Source organism: Corvus moneduloides, chromosome Z (genome assembly GCF_009650955.1).
Source record: "Corvus moneduloides isolate bCorMon1 chromosome Z, bCorMon1.pri, whole genome shotgun sequence".
NCBI lineage: Eukaryota > Metazoa > Chordata > Aves > Passeriformes > Corvidae > Corvus > Corvus moneduloides.
In genome coordinates, this window is record NC_045511.1 from 42,111,876 (window position 1) to 42,124,892 (window position 13,017).

The 13,017-nt window shown below is 39.2% G+C and overlaps 1 protein-coding gene across 12 annotated transcripts in view; it reads left to right on the forward strand.

Moving 5' to 3' along the window:
* PRUNE2 (prune homolog 2 with BCH domain) overlaps positions 1-3,786 on the forward strand; it is a 137,498-nt gene extending 133,712 nt beyond the window's left edge. For 11 of the 12 annotated variants that reach the window (XR_004237387.1, XM_032095531.1, XM_032095527.1 and 8 more), the window contains one exon: positions 815-3,786. Coding sequence is in view for 11 of the 12 variants with exons in the window: in XM_032095531.1 (XP_031951422.1) it covers positions 815-836 (22 nt within the window). In the remaining variant the exon portion in view is untranslated. The remainder of the gene's footprint in view (positions 1-814) is intronic. The other variant, XM_032095535.1, reaches the window with a different exon arrangement.
* The last annotated feature ends 9,231 nt before the right edge of the window (positions 3,787-13,017 follow it).

Genomic DNA, 13,017 nt, shown 5'->3' on the forward strand with positions numbered 1-13,017 from the left:
GACTCTGTCTTCATAAGTGGCAATAATCTTCCTGTGATCATATCCCTCATTTCTTGTGTAATTTCTTCAGGAAATAGGATCCTGTGTAAATCCCTTCACTCTGAGAACAGCGGTTTTACACAGACTTTTGTTCTGTATCCTTTCTGCTGAAATGCCTCTGGAGTCTGCCCAGCTCTTAGTTTGTTTCTGTTGTCTCTTTCATACTATTCCAAAGGCTTTTGTCTATTGTCATGCTCCCTTGTGTTCTATTTTGTTCAACTCCTTGCCCTTCTTTGTGACTTTAAAAAAAAATTATTAAATAATTCACAGTGAAAGAACCATTGTGTAACAGTTCATAAATATTGAGGAAACTTTAAATTATGTATTCTTGAAGGAAGATTGTATCTTGAGGCAATATTTATGAAGCAACTTCTTAGTCTAAAGAATACTTCTGAAGTGTTTGATGACGTGCTTTGCACTAAATAGCAAAACTCTACACTTAGCAACATTTTTAGGGGTACCCATTCCTGCCACACTGTTGTATCATTCCACCAGTGGCTCTTCCCCCACCTGATGTTTACTTCAGATTGGAATTGCTGAAAAAGTAGTTGTTAATTTCAATAAAACAGTAACAGAACTTAATAAGTTGTGTACTTCCATAGATGTAGATGGGATGTGTGTAAGTTATTTCACACTATTGCGTTGAAATAAGTGAGAAATAAGGATACTCAATGCTTTTTGGGAGCTCAGGATTGGGTAAATGACTAGCCATGTGTTTTCACACACTGATTAATTTGATGTTGTTGTTCTTTGTCATTTTGTCTTTAATAAATAGCATGGACATGACCCTGAAATAAGAAGCATCGTTGCCAGGCATTTGAAGAAGAGGTTTCACATGGATTTTCATCACCCAGACAATCACAACCATGCTATACAATGAGTGATTTGGTCAATTGTGTTTGGTTCATAAGTTTTCCCTCTCATTCAGCAATTCAAGAAGACCAAAGGGGCCAGTCCTATTGCCATGGGACAGCAGAATTTTTGGGCCTGGTTATTTTTGTTGTTTTCAGAAACAGTTTTCATTAGGAAAGCTATATCATCTAGCATTGGTTTCTATGTGTGTGTGCCATTTCTTTTTAGAAGGATACCATTTTACCAACAGTGTGCCTCATGAATAGGTCAATGAGGATGGGGATTTTTTCATTTTTGTCTTCAGCATGTTAATGTTTATGCATAGCTGAACATGATCGTTATTGTTACAATAAGTATTAGTTTGCTTGTGTCACAAAGCAGCAGCAACTTTATTGTTTAAAAATAATTTTAGAAACTATGCAGGACTTTTTTGAATTTGACAGGCCATGTTGGATGAGGCTTTGGGCAGCATGTCTAGTGAAAGATGTCCTTGCACAAGGCAAAAGGGCTGGACCTAGATGATCCTTGAGACGCCTTCCAGCTGAAAGTATTCATGCTTCTATGAACTTGTGTTTCTTGCTGTCTGAAAAGTCTTTCCATCTTCATTAAATGATTTTTTTATTTGGTCAGAGAAAAGTGTGATATACTAAAAAATAAATTAGTTGTCAAACAGACTTCCAAGAGGGTGAATGAGTAACTCAAATTTTATTTTACTAATTGAGTTTAGTATCTTTGTTTTAGGGATAATTTTCTGGAAGCAGCTAATCCTGTAAATGATTGTTATATATTCTAAAATTCTTGGAGCACTAATTTATTGTTTCTTTCTAAGTCTGTTTCTTTAAAAACATTTTTTTAAAGTTATGAGTCTTCAAATTACATACTGTCTCCAATTGTAAAGGCTATTAATTTTCTGAATGTGAGTCAGATATTCTTTCCTACTAACAGCTGAGAGGTGGGAGTCATACTCATTTTTTAGGAATATATGTTAAAATATTGTTCAGAGTGTTTCTGTTAGATAAAAAAATAAGTCTTACAATGGTGTTTGTTGTCTGTGTCACAGAACACAGCAGTAAAAACACAAAAGTGAAAAAACCCTAAGCATCTGTTGTTTGCTGCTGTCCTGTTTATTGCCGCAAAAGACACTACTGTAAGTCCTACTCCTTGCTGGGAAATAGCTTCAGTTTCTCAGACTATGCTTTTGCAGGAGTGTACAAAGTAATTATCGAGTGATTTCTGTATGATTTTAAAAGACAAGAGTCAAGAATATGACAAATGTTTTCTCTTACCCTAATGAACACACATATGCACTTTCCAAACCTGCTGACTAACCTGCCTTTTGGGAAGTCCTAATGGAAGTCATATTATTACATATTCTTTGAAATATTCTTTTTTTCACAAGGTTCTTACATGCCCTAGAATTACATCTGTGGATTCTTTACTTTGTAAAGAAATCCTTAGACATAACAATTCAAGATAAATTCACTTTTTAAGTATGGTCTAACTCTAGTCCTGCTTTCAGTTCAGAATTATTAATGGAACAGAAAACAAGCAAAATACTTATTGGGGCATAAAGTTTAAGCAGAGGCAGTATAGCATAAGCATTCATTTTTTCAGCAGGATCTAAACTGAAAGTAAAAGTTCTGTTTGTCCTTCGATGGTTTTGTTCTGTGGTTCACACACTTCCAACTCTTGTCAGTTTCTGTTTTGTATTTGCAAGATAGTCTGCAAGCATTGAAGCAAGCATCTGTCATTGTGTGCATAGTTGTTCAGCTACTGTAACAAAGATTGACAAAATTGTCAGAAAGGCAAAATAGTGCTTTCTTATTGGCCAGCATGAAAACTGAAATATGTGCCCTCTGCAGTCCTTGCTCTGTGCTGGTGTCTCTGTCATACTTGCTAGTCTGCTGTATCACATCTTTCTGTCAGTTCCTGAAAATTTTCACAGAGGAAGGGCCTAATCCTGCTGACCATTGTTGCTGCTCTGTAACCTTGTCTTAACTAGGGTCTGGTAGTTTCCACCTTTTCTCAGATATTTGAATCCTGGCTTGTGTCTGCCTTATAAAAGTGCTGTCACTTAGTATATTGGGGATAATGTTTTATGTACAGATTAATATTTGTATTGACTTCCAGATGCTAATTAAGCTTCATTAAGATCTAAACTATTAAAAGCATTTAGTAGCATGAAGTTGCATCTTTTGTAGACTTGTAGTTTAAGCCTCCTAGGATAAGCCACGTGACTGGTGTTATGCAATAGATGAGAAAAGTTTCCACTTGAGAAGTTCACCACAAGGCGGAGGTTCAGCACAAATCTTCATTCACTGTTTGAGACCTAAGTGGGGTATAAGAGATTTGTGATTTTGTCAGCTCAGAGTTAAATTTAATTCTATTTGCTTCGTGTGAAATAACTAAACAGCAAAGTTATACATTAATTAATATGATTAGTATGGACAGAATAATGGTGGCAGCTTGAGATGGAAGGAATTTGTTTAAGCCAAATGTCACATTAAAATAAAATGGGGCATCGATGTGATGGTTAAAAAATTATTGCAAGACCAAAGTGTGGTTATCTTTGCTTATTAATATATTTTGGAAAGTTTTTTAATGTTATGATATAGCAATTCTATATAAACAATAACGTATCAATATTACTAAATCAGTAGTTTGTTGAAAGAGAAGTATAGTACGTATAATTGCACAGATACAAGCTTTTATATATGGATTTTTTCTACTGTGTATCAGAGTGCTGAGGTCAAATATAAATTTATAGTTGCAATTTTTTTTGTTAAAATACCTATGCTGATTGAAATTATAGATTAAGCAATACAAGGATATCTAATATCATTGTATGGATATATATACACCTATGAATCAGAAATAAAGAATTGCAACCCACCACTGGAAATATTTCCTTTCAGCTCCAAATTGTGGGGTTTTTTGTTCCCTGGGTGCATGGAAACACTTGACTGGTTCGGGTCAGTTCTTTGCACAGTTACAGATATTTTGTTTTACTTTCCATTCCCTGTCTGTCTTTCCGAAAACTGAAATGGAGTTAATTTTGTTTCTCATTATATTATTCCCCGTCTACCTTTATTAAAATCGTGGCTTTGTTGATACTAGCAGTATTGTTCCTGAAAGAAAGCAGCTCTTTAAATTGCTTTCTAATTTGTGTCCATGCTATGGAAGATCAAATATGTCCATGCTATGAAGATCAAATGCGCAGATAGTCCATCTCATATGTCAAAAAGGCAAAAGCTACAGGGCAGAAAGAGATTGACTGTGAAACCACCCTTTGTAGATTAACAACCTGAAGGAAGGGGTCAGATCTGGTGGACAGGGAGTCCTCTGACCTGCCTGGTACCTTGTGCCCACATCCCAGTCTACGTCTGTGTCAGATGGGCCAATCTATACTGCCACCACTTTAAGTAAACCTGGCTGACTTTTGGAGCTATCCTGAGCATTGGCCAGTGAGGCATCAAATACAAGATTAAAGGGGATAAGCTGTGGCTTCTTAATTGCCACAGCTTATATTGCCAAGATTATATTGCATTCAGCTTGATGAGTGCTCCTAGACCCTTTCAGAGTCAAAGAAGTTGAATTAAACAAACCTTTCATGCTTGTTGAAAATAGGTTTCTTGACTTCTGATAGGTTTGGAGATTTATCAGATGTTTACCAAGTTACCAGTTTAAGTGTTAGAAGTGACCCTCAGTTTCCTACTAGTGCCACTAGTGGGAATAAATGACAGGTCAGACTTTGTTAGCTGTGCAGCCATATTTATTTCTGGAAACAAGAGGGGTGTCCCTGTATTGCCTGGCACAGATCAAGCCAACTGAGCAAGCACCAGAAGATGAGCAGTTTTACTTCTCATTCACTGTCCCTTTCCTTGGGTCCCGCAACCCCTCTGGCACCCTATTCCCGTTGCAAAATACAGACATTACATGCAGACAGGGTGTGACAATTATCTGCTGTGCACAGGGGAAGACCAGAGAATGGGGCTGTGAAGTTAAAATGTCAGCTGTTCCTGTTTGCGCTGGTATGGTTTACAGTTCTGTAGTCTTTGCCTGACAAAAGGTCAACTGCTACAGAATGCAACGTCTTCTCCCAAAAACGTACTTTGCAAAGGTACTGAAGTCTCTTGTGCTTGGTCCTTACACTTATTTTTCCTAGCAAATTAACCCATTTCAGAAAAAGTGGTCACTTACTGCTCACACAGTGTAAATTCTCTCGGCAGTCCTACTGACTCTCTGATTTGTCCATTCAGCCCAAGCAGCAGAATTGACTGGGCTGAGCTCTGCCTAATTTGAGAACCTGAAAGGAACCACAGCCTAAGCTTGCCACCTTTTTTTTTTTTATTCCTTGTTGTTTTTAAATGCCTTGAGGGACATACCAACAGACCCATGTGCCTGTCCTAACACTACGCTAGTGACCTATGAACAGAGTTGGGAGTAAATACTGACTCCAGAGAATGGGTTTCTGTTCTGTTTGAGTTGACCAACTGTGACCTCTGTGGTGGGCTGCTGCAGAAAGAAAAAGTGCAGTGTTTCTCATGCAGTATCTAGTCTGTCAGAAGAACTGTTGAACTCTAAGATTGTCAAGCCACACTGTTCAAAGGAGTTAAATTTATTCCTTTATTTCACTTCTCAGTAGTATCTGTTTAGCCAAGTCACAACTTACTGCTAAAGTAGAATCAGTTTAAAGAAAATTCAAATCAGCCATGTCAAAACCTTATCTTCTTATCTCTAATATGTATTTCAATAGGCAGCAAGCAAAGCACCCTCCAGCAATGTAGGAAAGTGATCCACAGAGTACTTCCCATGCTGCTCCCTGAGGCCTGGTATGTAAAGCAAGCTCCCTCCATGAGAGAGTGACTCAAAATGAAGTGCTGGCTTTCTAGGACAGACCTGTATTAAGCCATCAAGACTATAAAACTTCATCTCTGTCTTCGTCCCTTTGAAGCATGAGTAACATTGCTTTAAACAGTCAACGGAAAGAACACAGAGAATATTAATGTGATATTTGGCCTTTATGATGTAAAAAGAAAGAATAAGGAACACAGCTAAAATTATCAGTCAGAGAAAGTAAAACTAGGGGAAGGAAGGACCGATCAGGGAAATGACTGGGGAAGGTAGGGTTACAGGCATCTTTCTGCTTGAGGCTCCAGCCTCCTTCCAAATTCTGATTCTCCTTGGGGAGAGCTTCTGAAACATAGCAGGCCTGTTTACTTGGAGGCTTTACTTGAAAGAAGCACAAGTGAGCTCTGTTCCAAACGTTCTTTTTTCCTCTTATTTAAAGAAATTATGGAATCCCTGGAGATAAGTGGCTTAATCTGGTGTTCACTCAGTTTAGAATAAAACCCACTCAGCCTTTACATAGCACAGGGGAGAAAGCTGAAGAAATGGAGTATGTTGCGTCAATTGAGAAAATGAAATTTTGCACATTTCTTAGTGACTTGCACAGAGTAAGCATGAGTCAGAAGACGTCATAAGTGTGAATTAGGAAGCAAATTAAATACAGAAAGGAAAGAGCAAGATGCAATAGGGGGATATACGGAACACAGTGTTTCATAGTGGAAAATAGCTGCAGGAGAGAAATGACAGAATAGGAGATAAAGTATGGAGACCAGAAAGGTGATGTAAAATAAAAAAAGCTTATTGCCTCAGGAGAGAACTGTTGTATTACTTGATGGATCAATAGCAGTGCTCAGAGGAGAAGCTGCCATCTCCTGAAGGTGTCTCAGTGATATATGATGGTATAGATTTGTACAGCAATAAAAGACCTCAGGTTATCTATTGACTCACTTCGTACTGCATTACCACTGGAACAGGAAAGAAAATCAGTATGGTGAAACCAACTGAATTGAACACTGCGGATTTTGGGATCAAGCAGCAAAATTAGTGAGGCCTTGCTGATCCACTAAAGCTGGTCTGATACTCTTTAAGTAGAAGAGTTGGCTTTGGCGGAATTCCATCACTGATACGATCATACTTACTGAACAGATGAACCCAGAACCTGGTCCACCAATAAGGTTACACTATCCAGGTGGTCACTGTACTCCCAGGAGGAAATATTCATAGATACTGGATGCTGCTGTTTTCTCTGGAATCAATTTTCTTCGGAAAAATTTCAAATAGCATTTTGTTTAGTTTTCAGTAATGGGAGATTTGGAATCTCTATTCTGTCTGGTAGGCTGTGACACACAGTAACTGTGAGAAGTGTCCCTTGTTCACAGCTCCCATTAGATGGAGAGCTTTCTGCTTTTCTTGCCATCTCACAGATGCTGTGAATTAACGTGAGTCCTTCCACAGCTCGCTCACTCCCCACAGCTGGATTTGGAAGGGTGAAAGTGACAAAACTTGTAGGCTGAGATAAAGACAGTAGGTAAAGCAAAAGCTGTGCACACAAGCAAAGGAAAACAAGGAATTTGTTCACTACTTCCTGTAGGAAGGCTGAGATTCAGCCATCACCAGGACAGCAGAGGCCCATCACATGTAACAGAGATTTGGAAAGACAAAAACCATGAACACACCCCTTCCGTCCTCTCCCCAGCTCTGCATGCTGAGCATTGATGCCTTATGGTCAGGTCGTGATACCCCTTTGGTTAGTTGGGTTCAGCTGTTCCAGCTGTGTCCCCTCCCAACTCCTTGAGCACTCCCAGTTGCTGGTGGGCTGGGTGGAGGAGCAGAAAGTGCCTTGACTCTGTGTAAGCCTGCCTAGCAGTAACTAAAAAAAAATTACCAAGAGGGTGGTGAGGCACTGGAACAGGTTGCCCAGAGAAGTTGTGGATGCCCATCCCTGGTTAAGGCCGGATTGGATGGGGCTTTGAGCACCCTGGTCCTGTGGAAGGTGTCCCTGTCCATGGCAGGTGGGTTGGAACTAGATGATCTTTAAATTCCCTTCCAACTCAGGCCGTTCTGCAGTTCTATGGTTTGTGTGCTATCAAATTGCGTGCCACAAATCCAAAACAGAACCATACAAGCTACTATGAAGAAAATTAACTTGTATCCCAGCCAAAACCAGTATACAAGATCAAAACCAGGCTGCTGCTAATTTTGGCCTGCTAAACCTGAAATCAGGCATCTTCAGCTTAAAATGTTGTGCCTTAAACAGAGCAGTGGTCAGCTAGACACTGGTCTAAATGCTATTGGTGGCATTTTCATGGGAGGATTGTCAAGCAGGTTCAGTACCTGCTGTGGAGTACTTCCTCAGTTGTCAGAATATGAAGTGAGTAAAAATGCATGAGACTAGTGATGTGAACCCACAGAAACAATGTTGTCACCAATTTTGTTAACTTATTTGCCAGATCTAACAAGTCCTGGGGTAAAAAAAAAAAGGCACTCTATTGTGCTAAATCAGACAGGGACAAAGCAGGGTAAAGTCCCCTCAGAATTACCCTTCTGAGGCTGTCTAGACACCCTTCACATTTTCCAGCTGCTTCACTTTCTGCAAAGCTGATGCTCTATTTTCTCTCCTCTCATGTGAGCAGAAACAGCCCAGGAAAAAGAGCAGGATGAGAGCAAGAGTGGGCTTTTTTTGTGAATGCTGAACAGAACCCTGAAGAGACACTCTTTTGCAACCCTAAATAGCTTACTCTGGATTTTTCCCTCTCTGGTTTGTTCAGCCTGATAAGTTATTATTACTACTACTACTATTACTACTACTAATCCATATTAGGTGTTTTTACTTCTCTATTGCCATTCACTAGCACTTCTTCCATTTATTAGCTTCCTGACTTTATGCCAACTTCAAATGAATAATTACTACTGATGAATGGCTTAGTTTTTCCATGTTTCTAATTCAAACAGGGCTATTTTAAGTGCCTTCTCTTGAAGTAGGAATGTGGTGCAGTGGGAATCCTGAGGAAGCACAAGAAGGTTTCTCAGAATCTTTAGTGATCTGAAGCTCAGGGGCTGTGAAACAGAGTGGTGACAATTCATCTAGGTAGACAGGTGTGATATGATGTGTTACATTAGGCACATATTAATAAATATATATGCATAAGTATAGCTGCATAAATTAATGAGCAAAGCCAGAGCTGAAAAAGATTACATTGCATTCAAGCTTTGAAAGATCTGTGTCTGTTGGTCTGCTGCCTGATGGGGTACTGGATGTTAAGTTAGCTGTCTCAGGGATACAATCATTTTTATGCCCAACAAGATAAATATTAATTTCTTCAGGTACGCTGCAAAAACACAGTGTTTGTGGTTTTGGTTTTAGCTTTATTTCAGCGATAATTCACCATCTGGTAACACAACATCTCGCTGCTACTTGCTATCTTTTTTTTTTTCTTTCTTTTTCATTCTTAGTATGAATTTTGGGAAGATTTTGTAAATTAAGGAGGGGAAAAAACCCTTTGGAGGGTCTGCCTGTTTTGGTTACTTTGCAGTTCCATATGTCCAGATCTGAAGTCCATGATGTGCCCATTTGGTTCCAGCACCTTCTCTTTCTCACAGGAGGGGAAGCATGGAGGCCACACAGCTTCTGCAAGTGCTCAGAGCTTCCCCCACAGTAGGCGTCCTCCTATCATGGAGGCCATAAGGAACCTACCACATATATTGGCAACTGGTTTAACCAGCTTGATTTGTCATTCCACTAATCCTTGTGGCATGCATGGAGGAGCAACCCTTCGGAGTTGTTGGTGAAGACTAACAGAGATGTGCAAGTGTATGTAAGAGAAAATCTTGAGTAATGTTGTGCTGCTTTCACCTAGGACTTTGTTTTTGTAAATTGCTGAGCTTGTTGGCTGCCTGGACGTTCTGTCTTCATTAAAAAAACACAAATAAGGAAGTCAACACAAGTATCCCTGACACCATCTGATAGAAAAGAAAGAGGAGAAGAGAGCAAACAAGTTTAATTGCTTTATAAAAAATGGGCAAATGCAAAACATTTAAAATGTATTTAGAAAAGAAAACCCCAGATTATTTAAACATCAATATTGATATGAATATTGATATGAATAACTTTGAAATTCGGTGAGTCTCCAGTGGTTTTTTTAATATTTAATAAGCTCTATCCAAGAAGTTGAGCAAACTCCGACTGCACATCCTTTTGAACAGGGAGAAGTTACAGGAGCCTGTTTAGTGCCTCTGCTTGGGAAACACAAGTGTTTGAAGTCATCTACTGCTGCGGTCATCAGCAGACAGATTCATCTGAGGGACATTTCTGTCAGCTGTTCCAAGATCACGCAAGCATGAGAAACTGGGTGCATGTGGGAAATAAAAATAAAAATTAGTAATTGGGTGATCCAAGTTGAAAAACTGAGATTTTTCTGTGTATATTAACAAGAAAAGTGAAAACTGGACCATGTCTGTCTTTTGACAGCTTCTTTATGTAGAGCTAGATCCCAGTTTAAAAGTAAATACATGTATAAAAGAGGGGTTTTTTTTCCTGTTCCTGAGAATTCTCCCTCAAGACCGTGCAATGGCTCAGAGAGACAGAAACCCAATTTACTCTGCTCACAGTCTATGGCAGCAAATGCCTTTCCCTCACCACTGGTTCACATCAGGCAGGCTTGGGCGATTTCTGCTTCCCATGATAGCCCTGCAAAGAGGCTGTTGTTTGGAGTGAACATTTTATCTGAGCACCTGTTTACGAGCTGCCAGATTCACTCCTGCCTGTGGCCGTACACTGTCCTGCTGCTGCCGTCCCACTGCCCACCCTTCCCCCTCTCTAGCCTTCTGGATTAACCCTCTTCCTGTTCTTGCATTTCTGAGAGCGTATGCAATAGGTTGTAACTATTTGCATAGGTAAAATAACAGCCTAGGCCAGTACACTTACACACCTACATTGTCTGGCTATTCTGTTAACAATGCAGTAGTCTCTAACTGCAGTGAAATCTGGGAAAGACTGTTTTGCCTGTTAACCTTTTCTCCGTAAGGAGAAAACTGCTACCAGATAGAAACTAGTTCTGGACTGGTCTGAATGATACAGGAGTAGTCTGCTACCTGGTAAAAATATTATTGCAAGACTTAATTACGAGGCTTTCTTACACACCTTCATTTGAAACATTACCCAGTATCTATAAACTTGGATTTAGCTCAGGAAATAGTTTCAATAAAAGTAATCAAGTTCCTGTAAATTTGGGGTTTTGCTGAACTGTATTTCTGTCTGGGACAAGCAGGTCATTATGAGGTGGGGAAAATGCAACAAGTAACAAATTTGCGGTAGCTACTGGCAACACTGTTGAATTCAGACTATTTGGCTCAATTTCTACAGGTATATAAATCCCCCAGGAAAAGTCTGGTTGCAGGTTTTTCTGCCCTTCCCCAGTGAGACCTTTTTCAGTTCAGAAGTCTCACATCTCGATACTGGCTACATAGTTTTCCAGTTATTCTATGTGTTACCTTCACTTTTACTTCCTTACCCTTTCTATTAAATGTCCTTTAATGTTTTTTTTTTACTTCTGTTCTGGGGAGAGGAATGTTTGGGGAAATAGATCCGTAAACCCACTGGCCGTATTCAGCCTTTGAAGGCCTCAGTGTTTGATAAGCCTTAGGTGTATTATTCTTAAAAAATCTTTCTGTGATAAGTAGGTCAGTAGCTATTCTAGTGCCATAACAAATGGCCCAGCACAGCTTAAGCCAACACCTTACAGATGTGACTGTATGAAAATCTCACAAGACTGTACAAACTAGAAAGCCTGTCCCCTTGCCTTGGTCTCAAGCTTTCAGGAGGATAGATTCCTCCTTCTCTTTTCCTTAAGATAGCATTTTAACAATGTGGGAGAGAAAGTTCAGGTAAAAAGTAAAGCCAAGGAATGGAAAGATGTAATAAAAAAGCTTGTAATTTTTCTCAGCAATGTGCTTTATTGCATTTACAGCTGTACCTGCCTTTGATCGTCATCAGCCCAACACCGTGTTCCATTGCTTACACTTAGGAGCAAAGGTGAATTAGGTAACACGACACTGTGCTTAGCATCGGATTAAATGTAGTCTGGATAAACAAATATAGTGTATTTCAAATTGCCTACTGAGCTGAAGGCTTATTTTGGTATTTTTTTAAGAAGAGATTGCTTAACTGGAACAGTGAACTCAGAGTCCTTAAGCGAAAAGGTGAATCATATTGTTATTTTTATATTTTATGTCTAGTCCTACTGCAATTTACTCATTTTTTAAATTAATAACCCTGTGTTTCAAAGACAGGAGGAGCCATCTGTTATTATTGTTAGTAGAAGAGCTAACATGCCCTAAAGTGTTTTGCTAGCATTTCTACTACTGGTAGGTAGGGATTACCTGATAAGCAGTACAAGCTACTATGTGTGTACTCATCTTGACAAAAGCTTTCCAGAATGAGTCAATGCACATGTATGCAGTTAAAAACAACCAGCTAACCTCTCCCATTTCCTAATATGTCAACACTTACATTGGTGAGCAGAAGCTCTCTTTGTGAATGCTAGGATGAAACTTTGCTTCGTGTATTAAGTTTACTACATCTGGAGTTCTGCTTCTTTCTTTTTTGTGACTTTGACCAAATAGTGAATTAAATTTAATTTTTAGGCACAGTGGTCATAATTTCAACAGTGATGGAGTTGTCAGCTAACACCTTTGGAAGGTTAAATGTACCTGCATGGATTTCAGTGTATAATTTTCAGAAAGTTACATGTGTGCTTTTGTTCTTTGCTGTAAACAGGGTAACGTCAGTAGTGTGAAAACAGAATTAAACAATCCATTCTGGGGTTTCTTTGCATTCATATATGATTTCTTTTCTAAGTACTAACCAGTGTAAGATGGGACATGCAGAGAGAAGATGAAATGTGTCAGCAAAGTATTGATATCCTCATGTTACAATGTACTATAAATTTGTTTTTAACAATCAGCAGTATTTAAAAAGGTGAGTCCATTGGCTTGGAGATTGTGGCTGGAGGGTGAGCCCACTGACTGCTGCTGCTCACTAGCATAAAGGCAACCTCAGCTGGCTTACTTATCTCAGTACCTGCCTCCAGACATTGTCAGTATGCATACATTTCCACACATTAGCTCGCTTTCTCTTCAGAGACATCCTGTCTTCTGTTTGCTGTTCTGTTCATCAAATGTGGGAAGTAGTTCTTCAAGTTGGCAGATATAATTACCTTTTAAGTTCTTTTTCATTATGCTCTCACCAAATCAATATGCAGTATTAATCACACACTAGCT